General features: G+C 35.4%; 2 protein-coding genes across 2 annotated transcripts; both read left to right on the top strand.

Annotated features, from left to right (window-relative positions):
• The first annotated feature begins 1,696 nt into the window (after positions 1-1,696).
• Positions 1,697-13,498, top strand: LOC117987553 (putative inorganic phosphate cotransporter). The gene is made up of 8 exons (XM_034974577.2): positions 1,697-1,873; positions 3,118-3,341; positions 5,468-5,704; positions 6,674-6,880; positions 8,329-8,502; positions 8,922-9,138; positions 9,818-10,056; positions 13,183-13,498. The coding sequence occupies exons 1-8, from the start codon at positions 1,789-1,791 to the stop codon at positions 13,396-13,398; spliced, it is 1,599 nt and encodes a 532-aa protein (XP_034830468.1). The 5' UTR covers positions 1,697-1,788; the 3' UTR covers positions 13,399-13,498.
• Positions 13,499-15,529: 2,031 nt separating this feature from the next.
• Positions 15,530-25,830, top strand: LOC117987555 (putative inorganic phosphate cotransporter). Its single transcript, XM_034974579.2, has 8 exons — positions 15,530-15,937; positions 16,586-16,788; positions 17,953-18,192; positions 20,225-20,434; positions 21,034-21,201; positions 22,339-22,555; positions 23,470-23,708; positions 25,584-25,830. Exons 1-8 carry the CDS (start codon positions 15,901-15,903, stop codon positions 25,812-25,814), a joined length of 1,545 nt encoding a protein of 514 aa, XP_034830470.1. The 5' UTR covers positions 15,530-15,900; the 3' UTR covers positions 25,815-25,830.
• The last annotated feature ends 1,631 nt before the right edge of the window (positions 25,831-27,461 follow it).

The raw sequence follows: 27,461 nt of genomic DNA, 5'->3' as shown, positions 1-27,461 counted from the left end.
AAATAAAATATAGCCCATATCACTCTATATATGGAATAATGTAGCTTTCTAGTGGTGAAAGAGTTTTTAAATCGCTTCTGTAGTTCCAGAAATTACCCCCTACAAACAAACTTACAAGATTTGCCTCTTTAAAATATTATAGATAATAGATGTTAAGATGATACGAATACAATAAATATTATAATATACCCCTACCTATGACCCTTAATAATAATTTATAACTAATTTAACGCCTGATTATAATTTTTAACCTGACGCATACACAACTTGATATACAGGTAATTTTTATTTCCTACTTTTTGGTTTTTATACATAGAGGACGAATGTGACAGATGAACAGAGACAAATCTAACGACACTAATTAGAATCGATCAACCTGTTTCTAACAGACTGCGCCATAAAATATTAAGTAGTTTTTTGGTGACCAGCGTCCACAATTACCTACTGTTTCTTTTGTTCGCCCACTCAATGTTACTCCCACACCTATGGACGACTCGTTTTGAACCCCGTAACGCAACAGGTGACACGATGCCAAACTTTTTTTTGATATAATTATATACATACAAACCGAAAAAAAAGTTTTCTTCTTTCTAGTTCAGTCGGATAAAAAGGAGGAAAAACAACTTATTAATTAATACCTTTAGGTAAACACATACAGGTAGCCGGCGAGAAATATTGTACATCGACCTTTAGAATGAGATTTCGGCTTTGTAGAGCGTTGTCTCTGTCACTCATACCTACCTATGTGACGTTTTGTCAGTCGCGAACCAAAATTGGTTTTGTCAGTCATGAACATGAATGAAAATTTAAAATAGATGAAAATGCGGAAACATCACGTTTTTTAATTTTCATACATAGAGTAACTTCTTTAACTATGCATACGCTTGACTGCAATCACACCAAATTTCTTGCTGGTTCTTCTCGGTAGGAAAGGCATTCCGAACCAACATTGTTAGATGCATTTGAAGATTTAAAAGTACCTACTTGTAAAAGTTTATTTTTATTCTATTATTATAATATTATATTGAGCGCGCTTGCCTAGCTTGCCTATTCACTCTTCTTTTGAGTAACTACTGAAAAACAGATCTCAAATTAACATAATTATAGTTACTAGAGCAATAGGTGACTAATGAGACAACTTAATCCTAATAAAAGCCATTAGCACTTAAAACAAAAATGTCAAAGTATTATACATTATACACAAGATGATTTCCGTATCTTATGGCCGAAATAAATAAAAATTAATCCTACATCTGTAATCTTCCGATAGCTTACTTAGGAATAACACCCCGTTCCCATTTGTCGTCTATCGGCCCGGATTTTAATCGGATTTTCCAGTGGCAGAACATTTTGGTTTCCGACAAGTGTGAATAACTTAATATAAAATGTTCTGCCACTGGAACATCCGATTTAAATCCGGGTCCGACAAACGACAAGTGGAACGGGGGGGGGGGGTCACGTTGTTATATTTTGTCAAAAACATTTTTTTTGACAATTAGTAACGTTGCCGTTAGAGAGTTCATAGTTCACCTTCCCGGTAGTTTCATTGAATATTGCTGTGCGAAATATTTAATTATTTAGGACTTAGATACTATAAAAAAGCAGCATTGACCATAAGAGCGCGTCCAATTAAATTTTTTTTGGATGTGTAATTTGTGACTTGGTCGTAGCATTTGGAGTAACTTTTCCTGATTAGCTTGGCTGTCAAATAGTCGCGCCAAAGAAATTGAGCGTAGTGCTCGTTATTTGTATTCATAATAATAAATTAAGTGTTAAATTTATTTCGGTATGGTGATCGGTGTTAATGTTGGCTTTGCTGGTTCTAGGAGCAACTCTGAAATGCTGTCAGGATGGCGCCTTGTTTTATCAAAACGTAAGTATTGTCGTAAATTTTAATGATGTGAAAATTAAAATTTTGAAGTATCTACTACTGTTTTTAATGTTAGTAAATAAATTATCTCGATGTGGTATTCTCTTGTTTAGTATTTGTTCTAAACTAAATCTGCGCTGTATTAGGTACTAGAACCTTGGATTTAGAAATTCCTAAAACCAGTGCATAATAATAATTATTAAAATTAAATGAAAGTTAAGTTACTCTTTTATTTTCTGTGATTTAACTTTCTTGCATCATCTAATTCTGCCACTAGCTATCGAGCAAGGGTTTCAGGATGAGAAAGGTTTTTAGGTCCACCATGCTGGCCAAGCGCTGATTGGTAGACTTTACACACCTCCGAACACCGCCGAACTACTTTATTATCAGATTATCTTTAGATACATAAAAGAGCTTTATATAATTGAAAAATTCATTAAAACTTAAAGCTAGCCTTATCTAATAACTGTAGGTACAAATCGGTCCGCGTGGATTGATGCCAAGAATATTGGCTGCATGTCTGCGCTTCATTTTTCGCGTAAAAAATCAGCCTGGCATTCCAAGATGATTTTTTATGCAAATATGAACAAGCCCTTCTGCCACCAGATGAGGCAATTAACCACATACAATTGTCATAGTAATATATCTTCATGGAGAGAAAATTCATTTCGTTAAAAGTATTATTTATTGGACAGCGTATATTTTTTGTAAAAATGTATCATGTACTTTTAAATATTATGTTTTAGTCATTGATAGTTTTTTACTTGTACTTAATAATAAATACCCTAATGGGGTAAAATAGTGAGTAGATTCTTTCATAAGGGTTTTCAATGAAACCCTGATATTGGTATGGTACCTATACCTAAGTACATCATTTATTTATTGCTTTTGTTATGAGTACCATGGATTACTTTTTCAAAATAAAAGATGGTGTTTTTTAATCATGCATTTAAATTATATTCTACATACTAACAGTCAATTCGTAAGTCATATCAATAAGGTATACTAATTAAAGTAACTTCATAATAATCAACCCATCTCCAGCTCACTACTGAGCACGGGTGTCCTGTCAGAATGAGAGGGGTTGTTCATAGTCTACTACTTTGGCCGAGTGCGGATTGGCAGACTTCAGAATAGCCCGGGATCGAACCCCCGACCTACCGAATTGCGCCAACTTACACACTATAGGCTATTACCGCTGTTAAATTACCATAGAACAAATAAAAAATAACTCTTTCCTATTACAGTATTCATAATACCACAAAGGTATGTGTTTGCAATAATGGCGCTATTGGCTGTCGCCAACGCATACACAATGCGCGTATGTCTCAACTTGGCCATCACGCAGATGGTGAAGAAGACAGTCGCAGTTGAAGGAGATGAGAACTGGGATCCCGACGCTTGTCCAGATCCTTACGCCTTAGCTAATAAGACAATGAGACTATCGGATTATTTGTTCAGGCAAACTGGCGTAAGTAACTTATCAACGACTTAAGAGTTTAAGATCCCGATCCGGACCACAAGTTTGGCGGAATGATTAGAAAAATAAATAATTTTATGGCAGGTCAGGAACCCATAAAACATGTTTAGGTATCTTAAAAATGAAAAAACATATAAAAATTAAATCCCCTTACCTGTATAGTTTGAATTAAAAGTGAATATTTGCGTTAAAAAATCCATTCAGTAATATAATTTTATGCAAGAAACGATAAGATATATTTATAAACGATTTTTTTTTCGCTTATATTATTGTACTTACCTACCTTCAAAATGGTAAAAGTACCTTAAATAATATAAAGTTTTGTCTATTTCATAGCCAATAATTTTTAAGGTACCTAAGTATAACTGTTTAGATAGAGAGTTCGATGTTAATGTTTCTAGTAAATACTCAACCTGATTTGATTTGTTATTTGTAAATACGGTTTACTGCAATTACTTCTATCTGCTTTATCTAAACCCCCATATTTGTAGTGCCATTAAAACTAGGTAGCATCCTGTATTGCGGAATGAAATCGTGCTTATTGTAAATGTACAAATGTACGTCCCGCGTACCTATTAAAAGAACAAATTATTGTGTTTAAACTTTAAATGATAAAAAGTAAATAAGTTAACATAAACAACTAAAAAAAACCCGTTTTATTTTGTCGAAAATATAAATTCATCATTATTAGTCCACACGGTTTTCTGCATCATCAATATTGAATTTCAACGACAGTCAATGTGCCACGATCAATTCACAACCAGCAGATCCAACGTTGCAGCTTAGGTGGGCTATCTGGATCATTGTAGCATCAGGCTACAGGAGTTGGAACAAAATGTTGTTTACTCACTCTTAAGCAACTTCTCATAAAAATCAGTCCAGTTTGAAGTAGGTAATGAAAAATCTCTCAGATTTACCTTAATATTGAGCTATATAGCACTAATTATATACCTATATTTATACATATAATAGTGCTATGGAGCTGTCAGAGAGCAAATAATAAGAAACAGCGAGATTAATATTTGATTGAAAGCACCATTATTTAAATTCGGGATTAAATAATTTATTATTCAAGAAAATTTTGTTTTTAAATACTCGCCCGTTTTTAAAACCGACTAAATAGTATAAAATAATTACTTTACTTATGCAATATGCTATAAAATAATTAGCTATGAGAACACTAATTGTAAGATTTACAACGGAAAACGTGGGGTGCATGCAATAGATAAGTAATAAAGAGTTTTTTTAGTTTTTACTAACAAACAGACAGACATAAAAGCAAGTTAATGTTGCATTATTATCAAGTTCTAACCCATGCCTCTTCAACTGCAACTTTCAAGCCTCGAGCTCACCGGGAAGTTAGTTTAAAATCGATTATAAGATTATTTATTAGATTATTATTCCGGACAGAGAGACAAGGAAACAAACAAACAGAGCAATAAGAAAGCGAGTTAATGTAAACGTGTTAAAATATCTAGAGTTTGAATTTTAATTTATTGTTTTGAAATTAGAAACGTATATTATTGTAACTTTGACCTCAATAAGTTATCCTTTTGACGGTGGTAATGAAATGGATTCCATTCAGATAAACTGTGTGATAAATTGATAACAAGATAATCATCGCAACACGTCGTGTTGGCAATAAAATTATCCTCTTAGTTTTTCGTATTTCTCGGTTTGTATAAACTCAATAATTTCCTTTGTTATATAATAAAAAAAGTAAAAGAAGAACACCATTAGGCATTAGCTAATAAAAAATCGCAGATTGTAGAAAAACTAATTCGATTTAGAATAATTAAAGTCTGTTTGACTGATTTTGAAATATCTACATTTTATTTTGTTGTCTGTCTTTTTACCCGATCATGTGTTCGATACAGCTGAACCTATTTCAACATGACTTTCACTGATAGTTAGTTGATTTTATCTAGGCTGGTTTTACCGGAAAAACATAAGGTTTCAAGAAGAAAATCCTGTAGAAATTATAAGAAACTCAACAGCAACAACAGGAGTCGTAAAAAAGCTAATATTGTAGTCAGCAGGAAATATTGTACATCGACCTTTGGAAAGAGATAGAGGTTTCGTAGAGAGAGAGAGGTCTCACCTTAATATTTTTTCAGCCCATACTTTTTGAGTGGAGCGAAGCAACTCAGGGTCTTATTCTGAGTTCGTTTTACTATGGTTACGTCTTAACACATATTCCTGGGGGTATGATCGCTGAGCGGTACGGAGGAAAATGGGTGCTTGGAGGAGGGTTGTTGTCGACAGCCGTCTGTACGTTCATCACGCCGTATGCTGTCAAATCTGGTGGTGCAACCGCTTTATTTATTCTACGTGTGATCGAAGGATTCGGTGAGGTAATTATCTGTACCCTTAGACCTAGCGCGCACCACGGTAATTTTCCGTACGTTTTTTCCCCGCAAAATCTGTGAACTATATAACTACATCGAAGCGCGCGCACTCCGTTATTAATTCCACACCGGGTTTTAATAATTTGAATTCAAATTTACGGATTTTAAAACACACCGCAACTCGCTACACTGCAGTGCACGATCGCTCTTAGAACGAGTTCTGATATCTCGACAAGGTTTGTAAATTTCCAGTATCTAACAAAAGAGTAAAATAAACTTGGATCTCCTTGTTTTGAAGCCGTTCATTTTATACCTACTACAGACTTTTACCATTTACACTGGCTGTGGATGAACTCAATATGTCCAATAGGTTTATTTTACTTTGACATTATTGTTATGCTCGCAATCTATAAACTTTGTCGAGATGTGCCAACTTGTACTTGGCGTATCATGTAAGCTATCATGTATATATCTACTTAGCTACTACGGTATCTAAAGAGTAAGACAAGGTCATTACGTTGGTTTTTTTGTGATTAAGTAAACAGGTTGGTATAAAACAAAACCGATTCGAGTCACCGAAAAAATAGAGCTGATTCAACAGGTAAAGCATAAAAGGTTACGCCGTAGAGTCACGTTATGCATTGATCATGTTATCTAAATAGATAAAAGGAAAAGGTGACTGACTGACTGATATATCAACGCACAGCGCACACTATTGGGCTAATCGGGCTGAAATTAGGCACGCAGATAGCTATTATGAAGTAGACATCCGCCATGAAAGTATTTTTGAAAAGTTAATCCATAGGGTAAAATAGGAGTTTGTGTAGTTTACGCCAACAAACTCGCGGGCATAAGGTAGTTGGCTATAAATTAAGTCTAATTTAGTCTTGAAATTTATCAAAATAAGGGTAGGTAGTTATTAATTTTTTTACTATGATTTGATACTTTTTGTTTAATATAGCATTTTTGTTCCAGGGTCCAACTATGCCGGCACTAATGGCAATGATATCCAAATGGGCACCGAAGTCTGAAAGAGCTCGCATGGGAGCTATCGTTTTTGGCGGTGCCCAAATTGGTAATATAGCTGGGTCATATTTCTCCGGCCTTATTATGCATACGGGAACGTGGGAAAACGTGTTTTACATGTTCGGTGGTTTCGGTCTTGCATGGTTTGCAATATGGGTAATTGCCTGTTTCATTATATTATTCACCCATCACCAGCCTACTACAGAGCACGGGTATGACGTCAAAATAAGAACGGGTTAGGTCATAGTTTACCACGCAGACCAAATGATAGGCAGACTTCACACACTTTTTTAAGAACATTTTAAAGAACTCTCAGGTAGGCGTGTATGTTTCCTCACGATGTTTTCCTTCACCATTAAAAGGATGGAATGCTGGACCTCCAGGACCTAGGAGGACATCTGAACCACTAGTGGCCTAGTGGTTGACACCATCGCTTATAAGTAATAATATATTATTATTTAACATCCTTAATATCTGTTTGCTACAAAATAAGAAACAATTTGTAAAGTTAGAGCTTCTAGTCTTTCCAACTACTTACTTAGCTTTCTTCATTATTGAAACTTTAGAGCACTTTAATAGGTAGGTATGGATAATGTATAAATATGAGTAGGTACTAGGTACCTATACATCGATCGATGCGTATTAACTACGGTTTCTGCGCATCACAAATACAATTGCTATTCAAAATATTCGCAACACGGAAATTAAGTCTTCGTCACTATCGTCGCCATTCATTAAATAGATGACGTTCGTGATCAATTGAGTAATTGACCCTTTGATGAAAATCAAAACTACAAATTGTTTTCAAATGTGACGTCTTTGGGGGCCAATGTTTATGTAAAAAGAAGTAGGCATACATATTATATGTAATATTATGTACCGATATGTTACATACGTGAGAACCTATAGCCCGTACAAAATGACTTCTCATGTGCCATTTTAACTCTATGGGTGAACTTCCATGTTAACCTTTAAAATAAGGACTGAAATCGTACTTTTGACATTAAATTTGACACAAAAAGTTAAAATGGCGCGTGAGGAGTTAAATTTTACGCGTTATACTTATCTAAAGACTACAGACAGGTATATAGAGGTACCCCTTAGGTTATATAGACTAATATACACCATGTAATATGAACGTAACGATACGAACATAGACATCTATGGTATAAATGTCAATGTGTGTATGGTAAAAATAAAACCTTTACACATACCTAAAGCAATTACGTACGAGTAGGTATATAAGAAAAAAACTATAAAAAGCATTAGCATTAGTAACGCATTAACGCATGTTTAAAATTAAACCTTAACTCAGTGATATTCAAATTGTATTTATTATTTATGCAAATTTTCAAATGCTCAGGAGGATGGTAAAATTTTGTTCAAAATAAACAATAATTGTAGGTATATCATATTTTAGAAAGCTATTAACGTATGTTAAACTTGAAAATAATCAGTGTTTACCTATAGTGTTTTATTTTTAATTTATTACAATTTTATATTTTTGTAGCAAGACAGCAAAAGATTCACCCATTTTCACAACATCGTCTTGTTTTACTAATACAATTGTTAATCAAACATTTAATGTGGCTTTTTCGTTACAGACTGTTCTTTGCTACAGTACACCGAACACGCATCCTTATATATCGGACAATGAGAAAAAGTTCTTGAATGAAAATGTGCAGGCTTTAATTCATAGTGAAAAACAAGTATTGGATCCAGTGCCGTGGAAAGCGTTACTGAGATCTATTCCTCTTTGGTCCCTTATTATTGCTGGTGTAAGTAGAATATTAGTTATTATGTACCCTTTTTCTCCCATTTTTTAATTTTTCTCGGAATTGTGACCGTTAAGGGCAAGTTGGGATTTAAAACTTACTTAATTTTTCTTTGTAAGCATGCAAATGTTTTGAACATTTCACCTTTTTGCCTTCTCTCTTCTTCATTATACAATTTTGTGTACCATCTTATAGAACATGCCTTAAAACTGTAGTGTCTCTATTCATATTCTAAAAAGTGGAAATTTCTAAGGCGAGGTTTATACTGTACTTAGTGGGTGGAGAAAAATAATATCAAATATGTAATTTTCACTGTCTTGATGTGTTAAAACCATCACACCATGTCTGTGCGATGACTGCACCAAGTCTGTGCCACATTTTCGTCTTCTGCCACATCACAATTATTTACGCTTTATTTTTAGATCGGCCACGATTGGGGCTACTTTACAATGGTGACAGATTTGCCTAAATACATGACCGATGTGCTGAAATTCAACATTAAGCGTGCTGGATTACTGTCTGCCTTGCCCTACATCGCTATGTGGATTGCTTCGTTCTTCTTTGGACTTCTTTGTGATTTCTGTATCAAGAGAAAGTGTCACAGCATCCAAAATGCAAGAAAGATTTATACTACTATAGGTATGTATATTATTTATACAACATACTGAACAACATATCGAACGAAATGATTTGTACTAAATATGATAAAACTGGACATAAATGTGCACCACGTACCTACTATTTATGACTATTCATGCACTGCTATGAATTAAGGATAATTATCGGAGATACACTGCTAATAAGCTATTTTTGGATAATAAATTTAATCGACACAGTTTTGGAAGTGAAACTTTACTAGGCATGACATGAGTACTAGCACAAATATATTTTGAAAGTACGGGCGTTAGTAAGGCGTACTTTCATGCTTACTATAAAAGCTTTTGGCGACTTATCCATACTAATATTATAAATGCGAAAGTGTGTCTGTCTGTCTGTCTGTCTGTCTGTCTGTCTGTCTGTCTGTCTGTCTGTCTGCTAGCTTTTCACGGCTCAACCGTTCAACCGATTTCGACGAAATTTGGTACAGAGGTAGCTTGCAACCCGGGGAAGGACATAGGCTACTTTTTATCCGAGAAAATTTAGGAGTTCACACAGGATTTTAAAAACCTAAATCCACGCGTACGAAGTCGCGGGCATCAGCTAGTTGTAAATAAAAGTAATCGCGCGCGCGTTTAGTTTTTCTTCAACCACGAGTAATACATGCTATAAATTTGTTCTCTTTGGAGCATTATCCTTTAATTGTTTTTCTAAATTTCAGCGGCAACCGGTCCAGGAATATGCATAATCCTCGCTTCGTATTCTGGATGTGATACAACATTAGCAGTATTTTGGTTTATTGCTGCCATGACGCTGATGGGTGCCTACTACAGTGGCATGAAGATCAATGCTCTTGATATCACGCCGAACTATGCTGGTACTACCACTGCAATGGTGAATGGTATTGCTGCAATATCTGGCATCATTACACCTTATTTGATTGGTCTACTTACACCAAATGTAAGTGCTATCGTACTGAATTCAATATTATCTGATTCTGGGTTATAGATTCAAAAATTGGTCATGTAAAAAGTTAGAATTAAGTAGAACCAATACCCTTAATCAATTTTTATCCAACAAAAGCTGACTTTAGGTGGTATGTCTTGGGCCATTTTACGACGACTTTTTGTGGGGTCTGTGTTAAAATAGTTTTAGTAGTATAAACGTACCAGAAGTGCAGTTAAATATTAACTAAGATGCGAATAGGCTAATCGAGAGTTTTTATCTTTTATAATATCCCAACTGCAATATTAACTTGATCAGGGTAAAATTGCTATTGCAACCTCAATCAAAAAGGCGACCTAAACACAAAAAGTATTTAATAGTCGTTCGAGTCTCGAGTTAGAACAAGACTGCCTTTAAAAGTCATCAACCACCCGTATTTATACAGTTGACTCAAGATGTCGACGCAACAGATCACGTGACGTCCGTTCCAAAGGCGGCAAATAAAAGTGCGATAACAGTAGGTATGTCCTATTTTCGCCGTCTTTTGTCGAATGGGCTGTTCTATGGGTTAGTTGCAATAGGGCTCATCATTATCATCTTCAACTGAAAGATATCCATTGCTCGCTGGATATAAGTCTCTTGTAGTTGCCAACTTTGTTCGACAGATTTAAGTTATGTAATTGTTTATTGTCCCAAAAATATATATAAATAAAAAATAGAGTCTTCTACATGCCACGGGCTTTCGCCACCTGAATCCTGCGACTTGTTCAATGTCGTCTGTCCACCTAATGAGGGGTCTGCCAGCGCTGTGCTTTCCGGTGCGAGATGCTTTTCTAGCACCTCGGGACCCCAACTTCTATCGGTCTTTCGAAATATGTGCCATACAACTTTGCAGCCTGTTAAGATGTTACGGTTACTTATCCTGGTTCTCCTACGGATCTTTATTTGATGGTGGCAATAGACACAATTATTAGAGTCACGAGTTTCTTATTCATTCCTAGTTTAAATCAAAGCTTGTTTTCCGAGTACATTACGTAGTCACCCCCTAGATATTAAAAATCCCTCTTATTTGAAGTGCTTATGTCATATCATCTAATCGTAATCCTTTTGATGTCCCCGGTGTCTGCTTCAGTTAAGCTCATTTTCGTCCAAGGGGGCTGATAAGCTGTTATCATAATATTTTGCTGACAGTTTTTCAATCTTATTATTTGGAGTTAGATAAATGAATGTTATCACTTATCAGTCTAAATTTTATCATCATTGTAATCAATTTTGTTATTTTAGAGAAAACTACGCGTATCTTTACGTTCTTTGTACTTTTTAGGGTTCCGTACCTCAAAAGGAAAAACGGAACCCTTATAGGATCACTTTGTTGTCTGTCTGTCAAGAATCCTACAGGGTACTTCCCGTTAACCTCCCGTTGATCATGAAATTTGGCAGGTTGGTAGGTCTTATAGCAGACATTTGGTAAAAAATCTGAAAACCCCGAATTTGTGGTTACATCACACAAAAAAAATTAAATTGTGGTCATGAACTAAATTAGTATTTTCAATTTCCGAAGTAAGATAATTATATCAAGTGGGGTTATCATATGAAAGGACTTCACCTGTGGATTCTTAAACAGATTTTTATTTATTTTTATGAATGATAGTTTTTGATATATCGTGCAAAATGTCGAAAAAATACGATTGTAGTACGGAACCCTCGGTGCGCGAGCCTGACTCGCACTTAACACACACAAAAGGAAAACGGAACCCTTATAGGATCACTTTGTTGTCTGTCTGTCTGTCTGTCTGTCAAGAAACCTACAGGGTACTTCCCGTTGACCTAGAATCATGAAATTTGGCAAGTAGGTAGATCTTATAGCTGACATTTGGGAAAAAATCTGAAAACCGCGAATTTAGGGTTAGATCACACAAAAAAAAATTGTGGTCATGAACTAATAATTAGTATTTTCAACTTTCGAAGTGAGTGACTATATCAAGTGGGGTATCATATGAAAGGTCTTCACCTGTATATTCTAAAACAGATTTTTATTTATTTTTACGCATCATAATTTTTGAATTATCGTGCAAAATGTCTAAAAAATACGACTGTAGTACGGAACCCTCATTGCGCGAGCCTGACTCGCACTTGGCCGGTTTTTTTAATGATGATAACTGACATCAGTCGTAGTTTTCAATGATAAATTCTACTGCTGGACATACATAAGTCTCTTGTAGTGATTTACAAAGTCCACGGCCTTCGGCCGCTTGTGTCGTTTACGTGCTTTGTAAGTTTTGTAAGGGCTCTACCTATAGGTACCTACTACACTTTCCGGTGCCGTCATCCCAGCACCTCGTCTCCTCCTCCTACTCCTTATCCTAAATCTTACGTCTATCGATATAGTTAATAGTTAAGACAATTGTAATTGGACCACATTTTGCAATTTATTTATTGCAATAAATAAATTGAGGTTTAACAGAAAAAAAAAAATGTAAAATATTCCGCCTTTAAACTATTTTGCTTTCAACCTGATAAAAATAAATAATAATTAATGGGCATTAATTTCAAATCAGCATAAATTATAAAAAAACTAGCTGATGCCCGTGACTTCGTCCGCGTGGATTTAGGTTTTTCAAAAACCCCGTGGGAACTCTTTGATTTTTCCGGGATAAAAAGTAGCCTATGCCACTCTCCAGGTCTTTATCTATACCCATGCTAAGAATCACGTCGATTCATTGCACCGTTGCGACGTGATTGAAGGACAAACCAACAAACCAACAATCCAACAAACGAACACACTTTCGCATTTATAATAAGGGTTAATAACTGATAAATGTTTAACTAAGGAACTTAGCGCTCTGGTCAGTTAAATTCTTTCACGAACGATGGTTGCCTGGTGCTTGCCTGTAAGAGATCGCTTTAGCAATAAGGCCGCCTTTGCACCCTTGAATATAATTTCTTCTGTTTCTTGTATTGTTTTCCTTTATGTAAATTTGTGTGCAATAAAGATTAGCAAATAAGTAAAAGAAATGAAGTCATTTGGACTGTATTTGTATTGGAAATTTATCAAAAAGTTAAAGATATTATGTAATCTTTATATTCAGCGACTGAAAATAAGACTTTTAAAGTAATATTTAATCTTTATTTTGTTTACAGTCAACCTTAAAAGAGTGGCGTGTGGCATTTTGGGTATGCCTTGGGGTTTTGGTTTTAACAAACATCGTATACCTCATCTTCGCTAAGGGCGAGCAGCTCTGGTGGGACGATGTGAAAATACATGGTTACCCTGTAAACTGGAAACACGGCCCGTTAACCTTGCGACCAACTGACTCTGAAAAGGCTGAAAGTGAACAGACGAAACAAAAACAATAGACCAACGAGTGTTAACTATTTATTAGTATGGTATTATTAGCTATAAGTTTGTAATTTATTATAAAAAAAGAAAAAATAAAATATATTGTTTGTACAGTTATTGTCGTTTTATTTACAAATCTATTGCAGAGTCATGGTGAAACATTTTTGAGATGTGACAGTTTATTGGTAAAACTAAAAATTAAAAGATTCGGCAGATAATAACATTATGTAATGCAGTCAGATGGCTTAAATGTAAACTAAAGCACATTATTATATTATGTGAATTAATGTCTAAAATGGATATACTTTAGCTTTTTATTTCCGTTTCATTATACATACCTACTTTTAATTTATAGGTATACGCCTACGCCTGCTTGTTAAACCCAGTTACATTTCTAAAAGTCAAGTATTTATTTATTTAACATAAATAAATAGATAATGCCCGCCACTTTATCCGCATCGATTGAGTTTTTTATAAATCCCGAGGGAATCCCTTGTTTTATGAGATAAGCTTGATTTTTCGGCACATGTTCGAGTGTGTAAGGTATGTGTATAGTAGGTACGCAAGAGGGTCGAGATGAAAATCGGGGTATGTGGCGGGGGGACGCCACGCTCACCCGCACGTCCACGCTATCCTGCACCGAGATAGCACGGGGGCTGTGCGGGTGTCGTCACCCCGATTGCCACCTCGACCTGTCGCGTAGGTACTATATGTAGTTTTTTTCACTTCAACTAAGAAACAAATTTAATTTAAGCTTATTTTGGACAATTTATAAGTACTCGTCAATAACTAGATCCTCGGTAACCGCATTAAATGGACGCTCTATAATTTTTGAAATCTTTCAGTAATCTAATTTAAGATTTAATTAACTTGCACTTGCCCGGTTTTTTATTTGTGTTTTTTCGTATATCTATGTTTTATCTGATCTTGTCGTCTGTCACAGAGACACGTGCGATTGCTATTGTTCTCTGTATCACTGATAGTGTCATCTCGTTTTAGTACCCTTAGTAAGAGTTCACTTAACTCGACAAGGTTGACAGATTTCGAGTATCAAAACACATACTTAATGTAATGATAAAATGGGCCTAAAATTACTAGTTTTAAAATAGTTACCTTCTACCGATTTTCATTAAACAAAGTTACCACATATACACAGGCTGTGATGTTTAGACAACTTTGAACAAAAAAAATATGATGTTACGGCGATTACGCACTACACATGCGTCATCCGAGTGCTGTCCGTCATCCGTGAGAATACCAGCGATTATCTACGACATATGTCATAAGCTAACAAAACATAAAAAAATTGTAAAATAAAATAAAAACTGACTTCAATAACCACGAACACTAAAAGTAAAAAATAATTTAATTTATTACCCAATATATGTATTATGAATACAAGAGTTATTGTAGTTCTATAGTAATATTTTTTGGAGTCGGTGCCAATGAGGTGCCAAGAGTCAAAACAATATGAAGAGTAGATCATAGACGGTTCGTGCAGCTAATTGGCACCGGCTCCAAAAAATATTACTATAGAACTACAATAACTCTTGTATTCATAATACATATATTGGGTAATAAATTAAATTATTTTTTACTTTTTAGTGTTCGTGGTTATTGAAGTCGCTTTTTATTTATTTCTTAAATTTTTTTATTTCACATTTTTTAGTGGCCCTATTGTACTAAAATATGATATGCCTGGTTAAAAACCTACTGTTTACTAAGCTATTACCCCGATCGCGAGCAATTTACTCTTATCCACTGAGGAGTTCTGTTCTCCATCTCCGAAGATATTCATCAGATCTTCACCGAAGTAAAATAGACCTCTCAAGTATGTCCTACCAAACAAAAAAAGAATCATCAAAATCAGTTTATATTTGGCGGAGTAATCGCGTAACAAACATACAAAATAAAAAACATACAGTTGAATTGAGAACCTCCTCCTTTTTTTGAAGTCGGTTAAAAAAGGAACGTCCCTATTTATTTTCACTGACTCGGATCGGATGCAGTGCGTAACCGCTCTTAGGGTCTCTATTACTCTGCCGTGTTGCAATTTTCGAATGATATCAACGTTGTCGTTGTAAGCAAATTCATACTTAGCCTATGATTCAATGCTTCAGCACACTTCAATACACTCAATGATGTTTAGATAAATGAACGACAGCTGGAAAGTGGGGTAAAATAAAAACGATAAATCATTTTGGTATTACGTACCCACCTACATATTTTGAGTGTTAGATAAGAGACGGGTTTTGTTGTTATAATAATTCCTATAAAGTGTTTTTAAGTGCTCCATTTTTGGTGATGTTCAGCCAACACATTTTTTTACATAAGCCTTAATATCAGTTTTATTGTTATATTATTATTATTTTTATATATTATCATCCCACTGCTGGGGAAACCCCTGCCCTTTTTGTTCCATTCACTTTTACGTTTGACTATGTGGTAGCATAGTTTTCCTCCTCCACTGGGACCACCTCGGACATAGGTCGAAGGACCATAAATAATCGTAGCAAATAATGGCTCTAACTGGATGGCGTCGAATACTAAACAAAGGTAAGATTAGCAAAAAGTGCCTGATTACTCAATACACAGAGTACATTTATTATTATGTAGTTTACAGCCTATGTTACTTCTGGATAAAGTAGCTTTCTAATGGTGAAATAATTATTAAAATCGGTTCAGTACTTAGTCACAGAGTTCATCGATTTCATTTTTTTTATGGTGAGGGGGACATCCTGGGAAAGACATCGGGTTACGTAGGATTTAGCACGTGGCCACCCTCTATTGGGACTGGAGGCTCGGAAATCTCTTAAACACATCATGCCCTATTTGGTCAATTTTGTATTTTTAAGGGTTTCGTGCCCGAGGGGTGCCAACGGGACCCTATTACTAAGACTCCGCTGTTCATCCTTTCATCCGTCCGTCTGTCTGCTAGCGAGCTGTATATCGTATCCCATAATAGGAATAGAACTGAAATTTTCACAAAATGTGTACTACTTCTATTGCCGCTATATAACAAATAGGTAAATACTAATACATAGTTTTAAAATTACTGCCATGAAAAAAAAAATGAAAGTGTTATTTCTTGTAGGTACGAGACCCTTCCTGTGCGAGTCCGAATTACACTTGACTGATTTTTTTGATAAATATATAAGTGTCTTTTCTTATGTGTTAAAAATTGTTTTATTTTCTATTTTTCAGTCATATTCATACCGCAGCGTTATGTTTTTGGTTTGCTCGGTCTGTTTGCGTTAGCGAACTCATTCACAATGCGCGTTTGCCTGAGTATGACAATCGTAACAATGGTTAAGAAAGTCTCATCTGAGACGCATATTGTTGGTGAGACATGCCCGTCTGATGCGAGTACGTCATCATCATCTAACAGCTCATCTGTAGTATTTGAGGTATGATTTTATTTCATTTTATTCAGATACAAGTTAGCCCTGCAATCTCACCTGGTGGTAAGTGATTATGCAGTCTAAGAAGAAAGCGGGCAAACCTGGAAGGGGTATGGCAGTTTTTATTAAACCCATACCCCTTTGGTTTATACACGGCATCGTACCGGAACGCTAAGTAATGTAATAATTAGTGTTTCTATAAACAATTTAAATTGTTTATAGAAGCACTATTATTATGTATTAAGAAGTAGACGGAATGACACACTTTTTAAACCTTCGTGGTTTTTGGTGTGTCTAAATTGAATTTGTTAAACATTCTTTATGTTGGTAATTTAAAAAAAAAAACAAAATTGCTTGGCAGCACGGCTTTGCTGGTAGGGTGGTAACTGGTAACTAGCCACGGCCGAAACCTCCCAGGCCAGAGAAAATTTAGATATTATAAAATCTAGGAAGATTTGGAAGGAATCGAATCTCAATAAAATCCCATCACAACATTACAGAGAGAAAGAGTGATATATCTTTCAAACTCTTCAACCGTGGATAGTTTAAACCAGAGTGTAGTAAGTATATTCCTTAGTTGTAAGTCCAGGGTAGGTACTTTCTAACAATGAAATCAACCCCACTACCGGGTAACCCTATTTGTTAAGCCCTGATAAACGATAGTTTCTATCCACCCAAAGCACTAGAAGGGATAACTCGAGTAATATGTTCTATGTATATTATGATTAGCTATCTACATCCTCACGTCTATCTGAAAATGTAAATAGAATTATCTGGAGTGTGTAAATGGCGTTTTATGGATCATAATCTTGCAAAACCTATTACATAAATTCCAAGATTAATATTGCATGACAAAATGTAGCGGTTTTGAAAGAAGAAATTGCCTGGCTGACTGACTAATGCACATCTCAAACCGCTGGGTCCATATTCTAACTGCGAAAGGGTGCCCACTAAAACCCAGTGAAGCCGAGTTGGTTAAGATAGTCATAGAAAGAACTTAAAACAAATAAAAACGTATAACAGGTTTATAAATAAAAACGTATAACAGGTTAAAACGTACCGTTTTCTTTTGTTAAGTAAGTAGGTACTACCTGTTGACTTGACGCCAAATTTTTGTATTTTTTTATAATTTAGAAATAAACCAGTTAGGTAACTCTTACATTTTTACAGGGTAGAGAAAGATACGACTGGGATGAAAGTACTCAAGGTCTACTGCTCAGTGCATTTTACTATGGATACGTGGTCACACACTTACCAGGAGGACTTCTAGCAGAAAAGTTCGGTGGGAAATGGACGCTAGGTCTGAGTTTACTATGCACTTCTGTGTCTACAGCTCTGACACCATTCGCAGTAGGAATTGGGGGAGCTGTGGGACTTTTCATTATGAGGGTCATTTGTGGGTTTGGAGAGGTAAGGAAATTAATAAGAGATCACTACCTATATTATAATAAACACAAAAGTGTGTTTATTTGTTGGTTTGTCCTACAAACACGCCGCAACGGAGCAATAGATTGGCGTGATTTTTTGGAAGGATATAGTAATAGACTTTGAGAGTGACGTAGCCTACTTACTTTTTATCCCAGAAAATCAAAGAGTTCTCACAGGATTTTCAAAACCTAAAGCCACCACGCTGACGAAGTTGAGGGCATCAGCTAGTAAATAAAGATGTTTTAGCTAATTTATATTCAATTAGATTCATAAGAAAATGCTTTTTGGATTATAAATGATGCAGGAACTATTGAATCCATAGGTACTGTCAAAGCTGTATCATGGTTTACCATTATATATACATATAGTGGTTAGATGTTGTAAGTATTCACAAATTGTAAATACTTTAGAATCTCATTTTAATTGTGTAAAAATTACATTTCTTTTTATACTTTTGTTCACAAGAAAGGTCCTTTGTATACAAGTCTTTTGAACAGTGAAATTGACTAAGTTTGTGTTTATTCAAAACATTTTCTCTAAAAATTTCAAGCCGGCATTTTAACGGGACGCCCATTGTAAATCACGTTTATTGCTATTTCAAGAATATCCGCTAACAATTTACAATAATAATTGTGACCGATGAAACGCCATATCAATTTATATTTTGTAATTATTGCCCTTAAAAATATTATTATTCTTGTGTGCAGTTTAAAAAAAACTAAATCCAACCTTTAAAAGACATGCAACTTCGTAGATAATTTGTTTCCATTATAATTATAATAAAATTTATACCTCAACAGCTGAACGGTTAGAGGAGCGGACTGAAATCCGAATGGTTGCCGGTTCAAACCCCACCCGTTGCACTATTGTTTTACCTATTCCTAGCACAAGCTCAACGCTTAGTTGGAGGGGAAATGGGAATATTAGTCATCATTGACTAATATTCTTTAAAAAAAAAATTACTAGGTGCCGATTGTAAAATATAATAATTGATTCTGTGGTATCAAGTCTCAATGAACTTTGACTTCCAACTTCTCAATTCTGAATCTGATTCTGCTAGAGATTATTCTTATTAGGCCACAGGATCTATTAATTTTAAAGTTGTTGAAGTTGTTGCTGAGTTTGTTGTGGGCTCTTCTCAGACCTGGGCGCGTTTGGAACCCTCGTAGCTTTAGTTTTAAGTACGTATTAATTATCATCATTTATTTAAAATATCATCTTACAAATTAAATTTTTTACCATCAGTAAGCGTAAAATTTTATCTATTCTGAATAAATAATTTGAGTTTGTGTTTGAATTGATATTGTAGGCAAAATAAAACTGTTCAATTACAAACTCTCTTGTATTATTTTAGAATAATTGAAGGGATTTGCTGTAACTGCTATGTGAGCGTACTCAGAACTAAATTTTAGTGAAGAGACATATTACTTCAACATAATATTATTGTCAACACGAAGACCATATTTGATACAAAGTGTCAATTGTAATTCCCGGTACAATCGGTGAGCGCTTTGAATCGGCATAAAAAGAACTGCAATTTTGTAAGGCATACGTGTTTTATGTCCATTTCAGTGGAATAATATTACTAGACGTCGTAGTATTACTAGAAGACGTCCACTGGAGACGGGTCGGGTCGCAACGGTGCGGCGAACATTTTGTATGTAAGAATAATATGTAATAATCTATATAAATATAAATGAATCGCTGAAAAATGTATGTACGCGCATAGCTCCCGAACGCGCACACACTAAATTGGTCAATTTTTTTTGTTGTGTTTATTCTCAGGACAAGATTTGTATGAAAGAAGAATTTTTATGAAAAATCCACGGGGAAAAAAGTTCCCGCGTGAGGCGCGAAACAGCTAGTAACTAATAATAATGTATTATCCACAGACGTTTATCCATCTCGTCGACGCAATTAAATGTACAGCAGGCCGATTTTTCAGCTCGCCTGGTGGACGCTGTTTCTAATAGAAGTACATACTTTAAATAAAACAATATATAAATTGTTTTAGGGTCCAGTGACACCAGCATTTGTTTTACTAATGGCTCGTTGGGTGCCGCCGGCAGAACGTTCCCGTTTCGGCGCAATGATATTCGGAGGGGCCCAAATAGGCAATATTGCTGGACCATATATTTCGGGATTGCTCTTAGCGAACGGCGGCGACTGGGCGAACGTGTTTTACGTATTTGGTAGTCTCGGAGTTCTATGGTTTTTGTTTTTCGTAAGTATTCTCTGGGATGAGTAATTGAGAAATGTAGGTAGGTAGGTACCTACGACCTATGTAAAATCCACTTCTAGGATATGTTATTGTCACTCCGCAGAAAAGGGGTTTTGATCTTCCGTCATTCCCTACACTCGCACATCCTTGACTAAACGCAGTCTTATAACTTTGATCAATATTGAAACTGTTTGCCACGCGTTCATTCGTTATTTTCGTTATTTTGTATATTTTTTTACTACATGGTAAACTTGTTTGATACAACTGGTAAGCATCCTTAGATTTCTTAATTTCTGGTCATAAGAAAGGAACCGAAGAGTTAAGTTTTGTTATGAAAAATGGTCACTCAATTATAGGAAGGTACTCAAACAATACACACGCACACTTATGGCGATTACGCACTGCACTTCCGTCATCCAAGTTCTATCCGTCATCCGTGAGAATACCAGCGATTATCTACGACATATGTCATAAGCTCTCACACAAAATAAAAAGGTATGTATTTTCTCTGATTCGGATCGGATGAGTGCGTAACCGCTGTTACACTCTTAACAAACACACTTTTATTACAGGATTTCACCTTAAGTAAATTATATTTTCAGACACTTCTCTGCTACAGTACTCCTAACTCTCATCCATTTATATCCGACGAGGAGCGAGACTACTTAAATGCTAATGTAACTGCTTCAGGCCTGCACAAGAAATTAGATCCTGTGCCATTTAAAGCCATACTACGTTCACCACAACTGTGGGCGCTTATGATAGCTGCTGTAAGTATGAATTGCACTTATCATGATGATAAAGGCTTAATGCTCTGTTTGGCAAATGGAATTTGAGGAGAAATTAAAATCAAACGGCAATTTCAAAGAACAGTTCTATTATTATTATTCAGGATTACGTTCGTAATATTTTATTTGATCTTTATGTGTTGTTAAATTAAAAACTTAAATAAAATTAGGAGTAGATAGCTGGTAGGTACAGCTGTTTTGTGCCAGTATAATAGATCTGGCGTAGCGCTCAATTAAGTTTACGTAGAAAGCAAGAATAGTGTAATATTATTTAAAGTTACTTTATAGTTTTACATATAAGGCAGTTTAATTTTGAAATTACTGTGCCTTGATTTCCTTAAATACAACCTTAAGGTGACGCAGTACGCTCGACCGAACCTATTTGCTTTTCACTTGACATTGTATGAGAAAGGTGAGAGGCACGATGATTTTCACCGAAATCAAGGGTTTAGGAAAAGTATTTTTGAGAAAAAACTACTGAATTTATGTTTGCAAAGTAAAGTTATTTCAACTAATGAATAAATAAACTATGTCTAATGATAATTTTTTTTAGAATTTTCATATCCCTAATCTTATTTATTTACGCCCAAAGTTGTCATAAATTTAGTGTAAAAAAGGAATCTTTTGAGGCTCTTAACTTTTAAATCAATATTTTTTTCAATGTTTTATATATCAATGAACCTAGATAAAGACGAGATAAATCGATATAATTCTTAGTTTTGTGCGTACAATATCGAATATTGTTGTATTTTCCCTCCTACGTTTGTATGAAGAAAGCAGTGAAGTGAGTCCCCTTAATAGGTACACTTGGCTTTAGATAATAGCCTATAAATGTTCCAGAAACCAGTGATCCTTGTATATTTAGATTTACTTTGTTACCCCTGGGCAATTACGGTCTCTAGGCTTAATGAATGAATTTAAAACAATATCCCGTGATAGTGTAAATAATACTGCATATTATCTTTTGGTTCTGTAAAAGTTCGCTCTATAGAAAAGAAATCATAATACTTAATAGATTAAAATAAATAAATAAATGCCATTAAAATGAACCACTACATAGATGTAGTGGTTCATTTTAATGGCATTTACTTTAATTCCCTTAATTTTTCATTCTTGCAGGTCGGCCATGACTGGGGATACTTCACCATGATTACTGATTTGCCCAAATATTTTTCTGATGTTCTCAAGTTCAACATTAAGAGTACTGGATTAATGTCTGCCCTGCCATACATAGCTATGTACATTTGCTCTTTTATATTTGCTGGCTTCTGTGACTTCTGCATTAGAAGAAAGTGGCATAGTATTACTACTGGAAGAAAAATCTATACTACTGTATGTAAGTATTACCTACTGGTAAAGTAATCCATCTATACTAATATTATAAATGCGAAAATGTGTCTGTCCGTCTATCTGTCTGTCTGCCTGTCTGTCTGCCTGCTAGCCTTTCACGGCCAATCCGTTCAACTGATTTTGACGAAATTTGGTACAGCGATAGCTTTCATCCCGGGGAAGGACTACTTTTATCCCAGAATATCAAAGAGTTTCCACGGGATTATTAAAACCCTTAATCCACGCGGAAGAAGTCGTGGGCATCATCTAGTACCATATAAACGCGAAAATGTGTCTGCCTGCACGGGTCTTCTCTCATAATGAGAAGGGTTTAGCCATTGTCTACCACGCTGGCCAACTCTACATTGGCAGACTTCACATATCTTTGAGGCTTTAAGGGCTTTAACATAATGGGAGAACTTTCAGGTATGCAGTCAAGTCGATTTCATAAAGTCTGCGTTAATCATTACAGTCTCATTTGTGATTTGCTGAATTTGTGCGATTCTTGTTGCAACAATGCATTGTAGCCCAACCAATCAGTGGTGATTGCGATCGTGACATTGTAGCTGTCATTCTACCGCAATCGAGCTGCTGGTTTCCTCACGACGTTTTCCTTCACCGTTAAAGCAAGTGGTATTAAATTACTTGCTTAGAATGCACATAACTCCGTAAATCAATTGATATTGAATTGTAAATGGATACTTAATTAAAACAAACATATTCCGTGTCACGTAATAATGGTAACTAATGAAATTCGAGTGCAAGGGTCTGAAACTATAGATTTACAACAATGAATAGGTGTACGAAAGGGAAGCTAAATAAAAACTATTTGATACATTTTTTGTCTCAGGATATTATACGTGTATTTCACGAACGCGGATAAAATATACATCACGCTCACGGAAGAACATTTTTCCTCAGCATCAACAATACCCGCTGTTTTCATTATTCTGGCTTCGTACTCTGGCTGTGACCGCGTCAAGGCTGTGGGATGTTTCATAGCATCCATGGCCTTCATGGCTGGCTTCTATAGCAGTGTCAAGATCAATGCTATGGATATTGCCCCAAACTATGCAGGAACATGTTCTGCTTTTGTTAATGGATTGGCTGCTGTGTCTGGAATGATTACGCCTTATATGGTTGGACTTTTGACACCTGATGTAAGTATTTAGATTATAGGGTTCCGTACACAAAGGGCCAGTGAGAATCTATTACTCTACACAGTACACTATCATCTTAAGAGATGTGAATTAATTCAGGGTAGGTAGGTACCTACTTTACATTTTACAAAATACAGAGAGATTTATTTAGACGTAATATTCATAAATAATTTTGAATTTGTTCTTTCAATTTCCTCAGCTAAGGGCACCGTTATTTTCATGACTACGAGATTATGCTCGAAAATTTCCTTTAAATAGTAGACATTTCTTGGTCCATTCAAATTCAATGAGTTTTTGGCAGAACCATTATTATTAGAGATGGTACGCAAATGGAAATTCTCCTCGATTCACATTATATTATGTATAATAGAGTTTTAAATCGAACCAAAACATGTACAAGTAATTATAATTTTAAACGTAATTTAATGTATGAAAGAACTGATAATAAGAAGCTGTCTCAGAGAAACTAACATAATATCATGAGCTTTTACAAAATATTATTTTAACTGAAATAGGAATATTTAATAGGTTAAGAAAAATTAATTAATACGAGAGAGTCTTTAAACATATGAAATACCTACCTAGCATCTACCTAGTTTTAAAGTTATAAAAGAGTATAGTAATTATTTGTCAAAGTTAAATTAAGACAGTATTAACATTTAATAATATCAAATTTAGGGCAACAATTGAAAAAGTCAATGATAACAAAGAATCACGTCGATAAAATATTATATTACCTTAGTGTCAAGTCAACCTTTGTTTTAACCTAATTTACGAGTAGGTAGCTAGGTATCTTATTTTACTAACCTAGATTCGAAAATCACTTCAGTTTAATTTATTCTTCAAGTGCTTCATGTTACGCAGGTTCCGTATAAAAAGTGGGAAAACATGATGGTTTTTCTAATGAGTTGGGTAAGGCGTTTTACGGTTGATTGAACCTTGTTTGGTCAAAGGTGAAAATTGGATAAGTCAAGCGTAAAATTACTTTCCTACAGATGTAAAGTAAAAAAGTTTTTTTTACGAGAACGTGTAATGAACTGACGGATTTGATTACACAATTATCTACAGCATGCTTGAATAAATTTTGGTAGATCTGAAGTATATGCTAATACGTATTTATCGTGTTCTCGTACTTTTTGGTAAATAAGAATCGAAGGGAAATTTATTGTGATTCATAAATATTATAGGAAGACACTGCCTCCTGTAACATAGTTTTTATTTTAACAGGACGCATGGTTTTACACTATTGTGTTAGTAAGTCTTTGACAAAATTCATAAAGATATATCTGTATATATAAAAAGAAAAGGTGACTGACTGACTGACTGACTGACTGACTGACTGACTGATCTATCAACGCACAGCTGAAACTACTGGACGGATTGGGCTGAAATTTGGCATGCAGATAGCTATTATGACGTAGGCATCCGCTAAGAAAGGATTTTTGGAAATTCAACCCCTAAGGGGGTGAAATAGGGGTTTGAAATTTGTGTAGTCCACGCGGACGAAGTCGCGGGCATAAGCTAGTTTATTTATAAAGTATTTATTCATGGACGGGTAGATAAAAGTGATTTTACATCACCATGCAAAGATGGCAGATGAACGTCATTTGGGTGTTAGGTACGTTTTTTTACCATAATAACTTACCTTCACTGAATTATTAACCACAAAGATGGCTGGCGATTTTTTCGAGTGTACAGTCTATGTAGACTCGAAAAAATTATGGTGTCCCCAGCCATCTTTGTGGTGAATTCAGGTTTTGCGGATGATATCTTCTGTATCTCAACAATAAGATGGAGGTTCGGAGCGAATCAGACAGTATCAAGCATTACCATACCAGTTTGAAAATAGCGATAACATTCGGATTTTCGTTTCAGCAAACTCTCAAACAATGGCGTAACGCATTTTGGACAATTTTCGTGGTGTTAATAGGCACGAACATTATCTATTTGATATGGGGATCCGGCGAGCAACAGTGGTGGGATGACGTAGACAAGTTTGGGTACCCTGCTAACTGGAAACATGGACCTCTAAAAAAGGGACATGAAAATGTAGAGAAAAAGGTTGTACACCCTAAACATGACCACTCTCCAATTGTAATGGACTGATATAATAATAATATGATAATAAATGTTTCATTATTTTGCTTATTTTCCAAATACCTTCAAGGTCTAGTTGCATTCATCATGATCAACCCATAACCGGCTCACTACAGAGCACGGGTCTCCTCTCAGAGTGAGAAGGGTTTTGGCCATAGTCTACCACGCTGGCCAAGTGCGGATTGGCATACTTCACACACCTTTGAGAACATTATGGAGAACTCTTAGGCATGCAGGTTTCCTCACGATGTTGTCCTTCACCGTTAAAGCAAGTGATATTTTAATTACTCGTTACACGCACATTACTCCGAAAAGTTAGAGGTGCGTGCCCGGGATCGAACCCCCGACCTCCGATTGGAAGGCGGACATACTAACCACTAGGCTACCACAGCTTGCCACAGCATGCTAGTTGCATTACAGATAAGCAAATTAGGTTTGTCAATTTATACCATCATGATTAAAGTTAAGGTAAAACTTTGGTCCAAAGTCACCCCCCACAGATTAGAGAAACTAAAGGGTTCTCTAATATGTGTCACCCCCGTTCGCCCGCACCGGGTTAGCGCGGGGGCTTCGTGGGTGTGCGGGGCATTTCCTCCCCGAATGCCATCTTAACCGTATACCCATCACGCAACTGGACCTAAATGAATTGAAGTTGCTTGAGGGCTTGAGGGTCTGTCTTTAAAGTTTTTTAACTTAGATAGTTTAATATATTATGTTCCTATTTAAATTTCATAGTTATTGTAACAGGTGAAATTATTGATGAACTAGCTTATCCCCGCGACTTCATCCGCGTGGACTACACATATTTCAAACCTCTATTTTACCCCCTTAGGGATTGAATTTTCAAAAATTCTTTCTTAGCGGACGTCTACGTCATAATAGCTATCTACATGCCAAATTTCAGCCCGATCCGTCCCGTAGTTTGAGCTGTATGCGTTGATAGATTAGTCATTCAGCCAGTCAGTTAGCTTTTCCTTTTATATATTTAGACTAGCTTATGCTCGCGACTTCGTCTGCATGGACTACATAAATTCCAAACCCCATGTAAGGAATTTTGAAAAATCCTTTCTTAATGGATACCTACTCTTTACAAAGAATACACCCTCCAAATTTCAAATCTCTATGACCAGCAGTTTAGGCTGTGCGTTGATATTATATTTCAGTCAGTCAGTCAGGACTTTGAATTTTATATATACAGATAACAAATTAATCAAAAACTAAAATTATGTATTTAATGGTACTTGGTTAAACATTGTGAATGTAGCTGCCAGTCGGGAGCCTATTTTTCATAGAGGTAGTGGTAATCATTCATTCATCCAAGCTAGCGTAGCGTGCACTAGATCTATGCATGCACTAAAATTTAGTGTCTTTAAATTTAAAATTCATGTTCCTTCCTTTTTTAGCAATGTTCAAAAGAAAGAGATGCAGATGCTCAAATTTAGTTTTGTGAAAAATATCGATGCCATTTACTTACTTACATTAATTTATAAAAAAGTTGAGTGCCTGATATCGAGTTATCTGCAAAGATTTGCAACTTTAACAAAAATTCATTGCTATTAAATACCTACCTAGGTATCGTGCAGAGTGCTGCTATGACTTCATTTCATGTGAATTTGATTCAATTTGTGGTTGTGTGATATTTATTATGATTAGTAT

The sequence above is a fragment of the Maniola hyperantus genome, chromosome 13 (genome assembly GCF_902806685.2).
Source record: "Maniola hyperantus chromosome 13, iAphHyp1.2, whole genome shotgun sequence".
NCBI classification, from domain to species: Eukaryota; Metazoa; Arthropoda; class Insecta; order Lepidoptera; family Nymphalidae; genus Maniola; species Maniola hyperantus.
The sequence above is the reverse complement of the archived record's forward strand: the minus strand, read 5'-3'. Positions and strand labels throughout refer to the sequence as shown.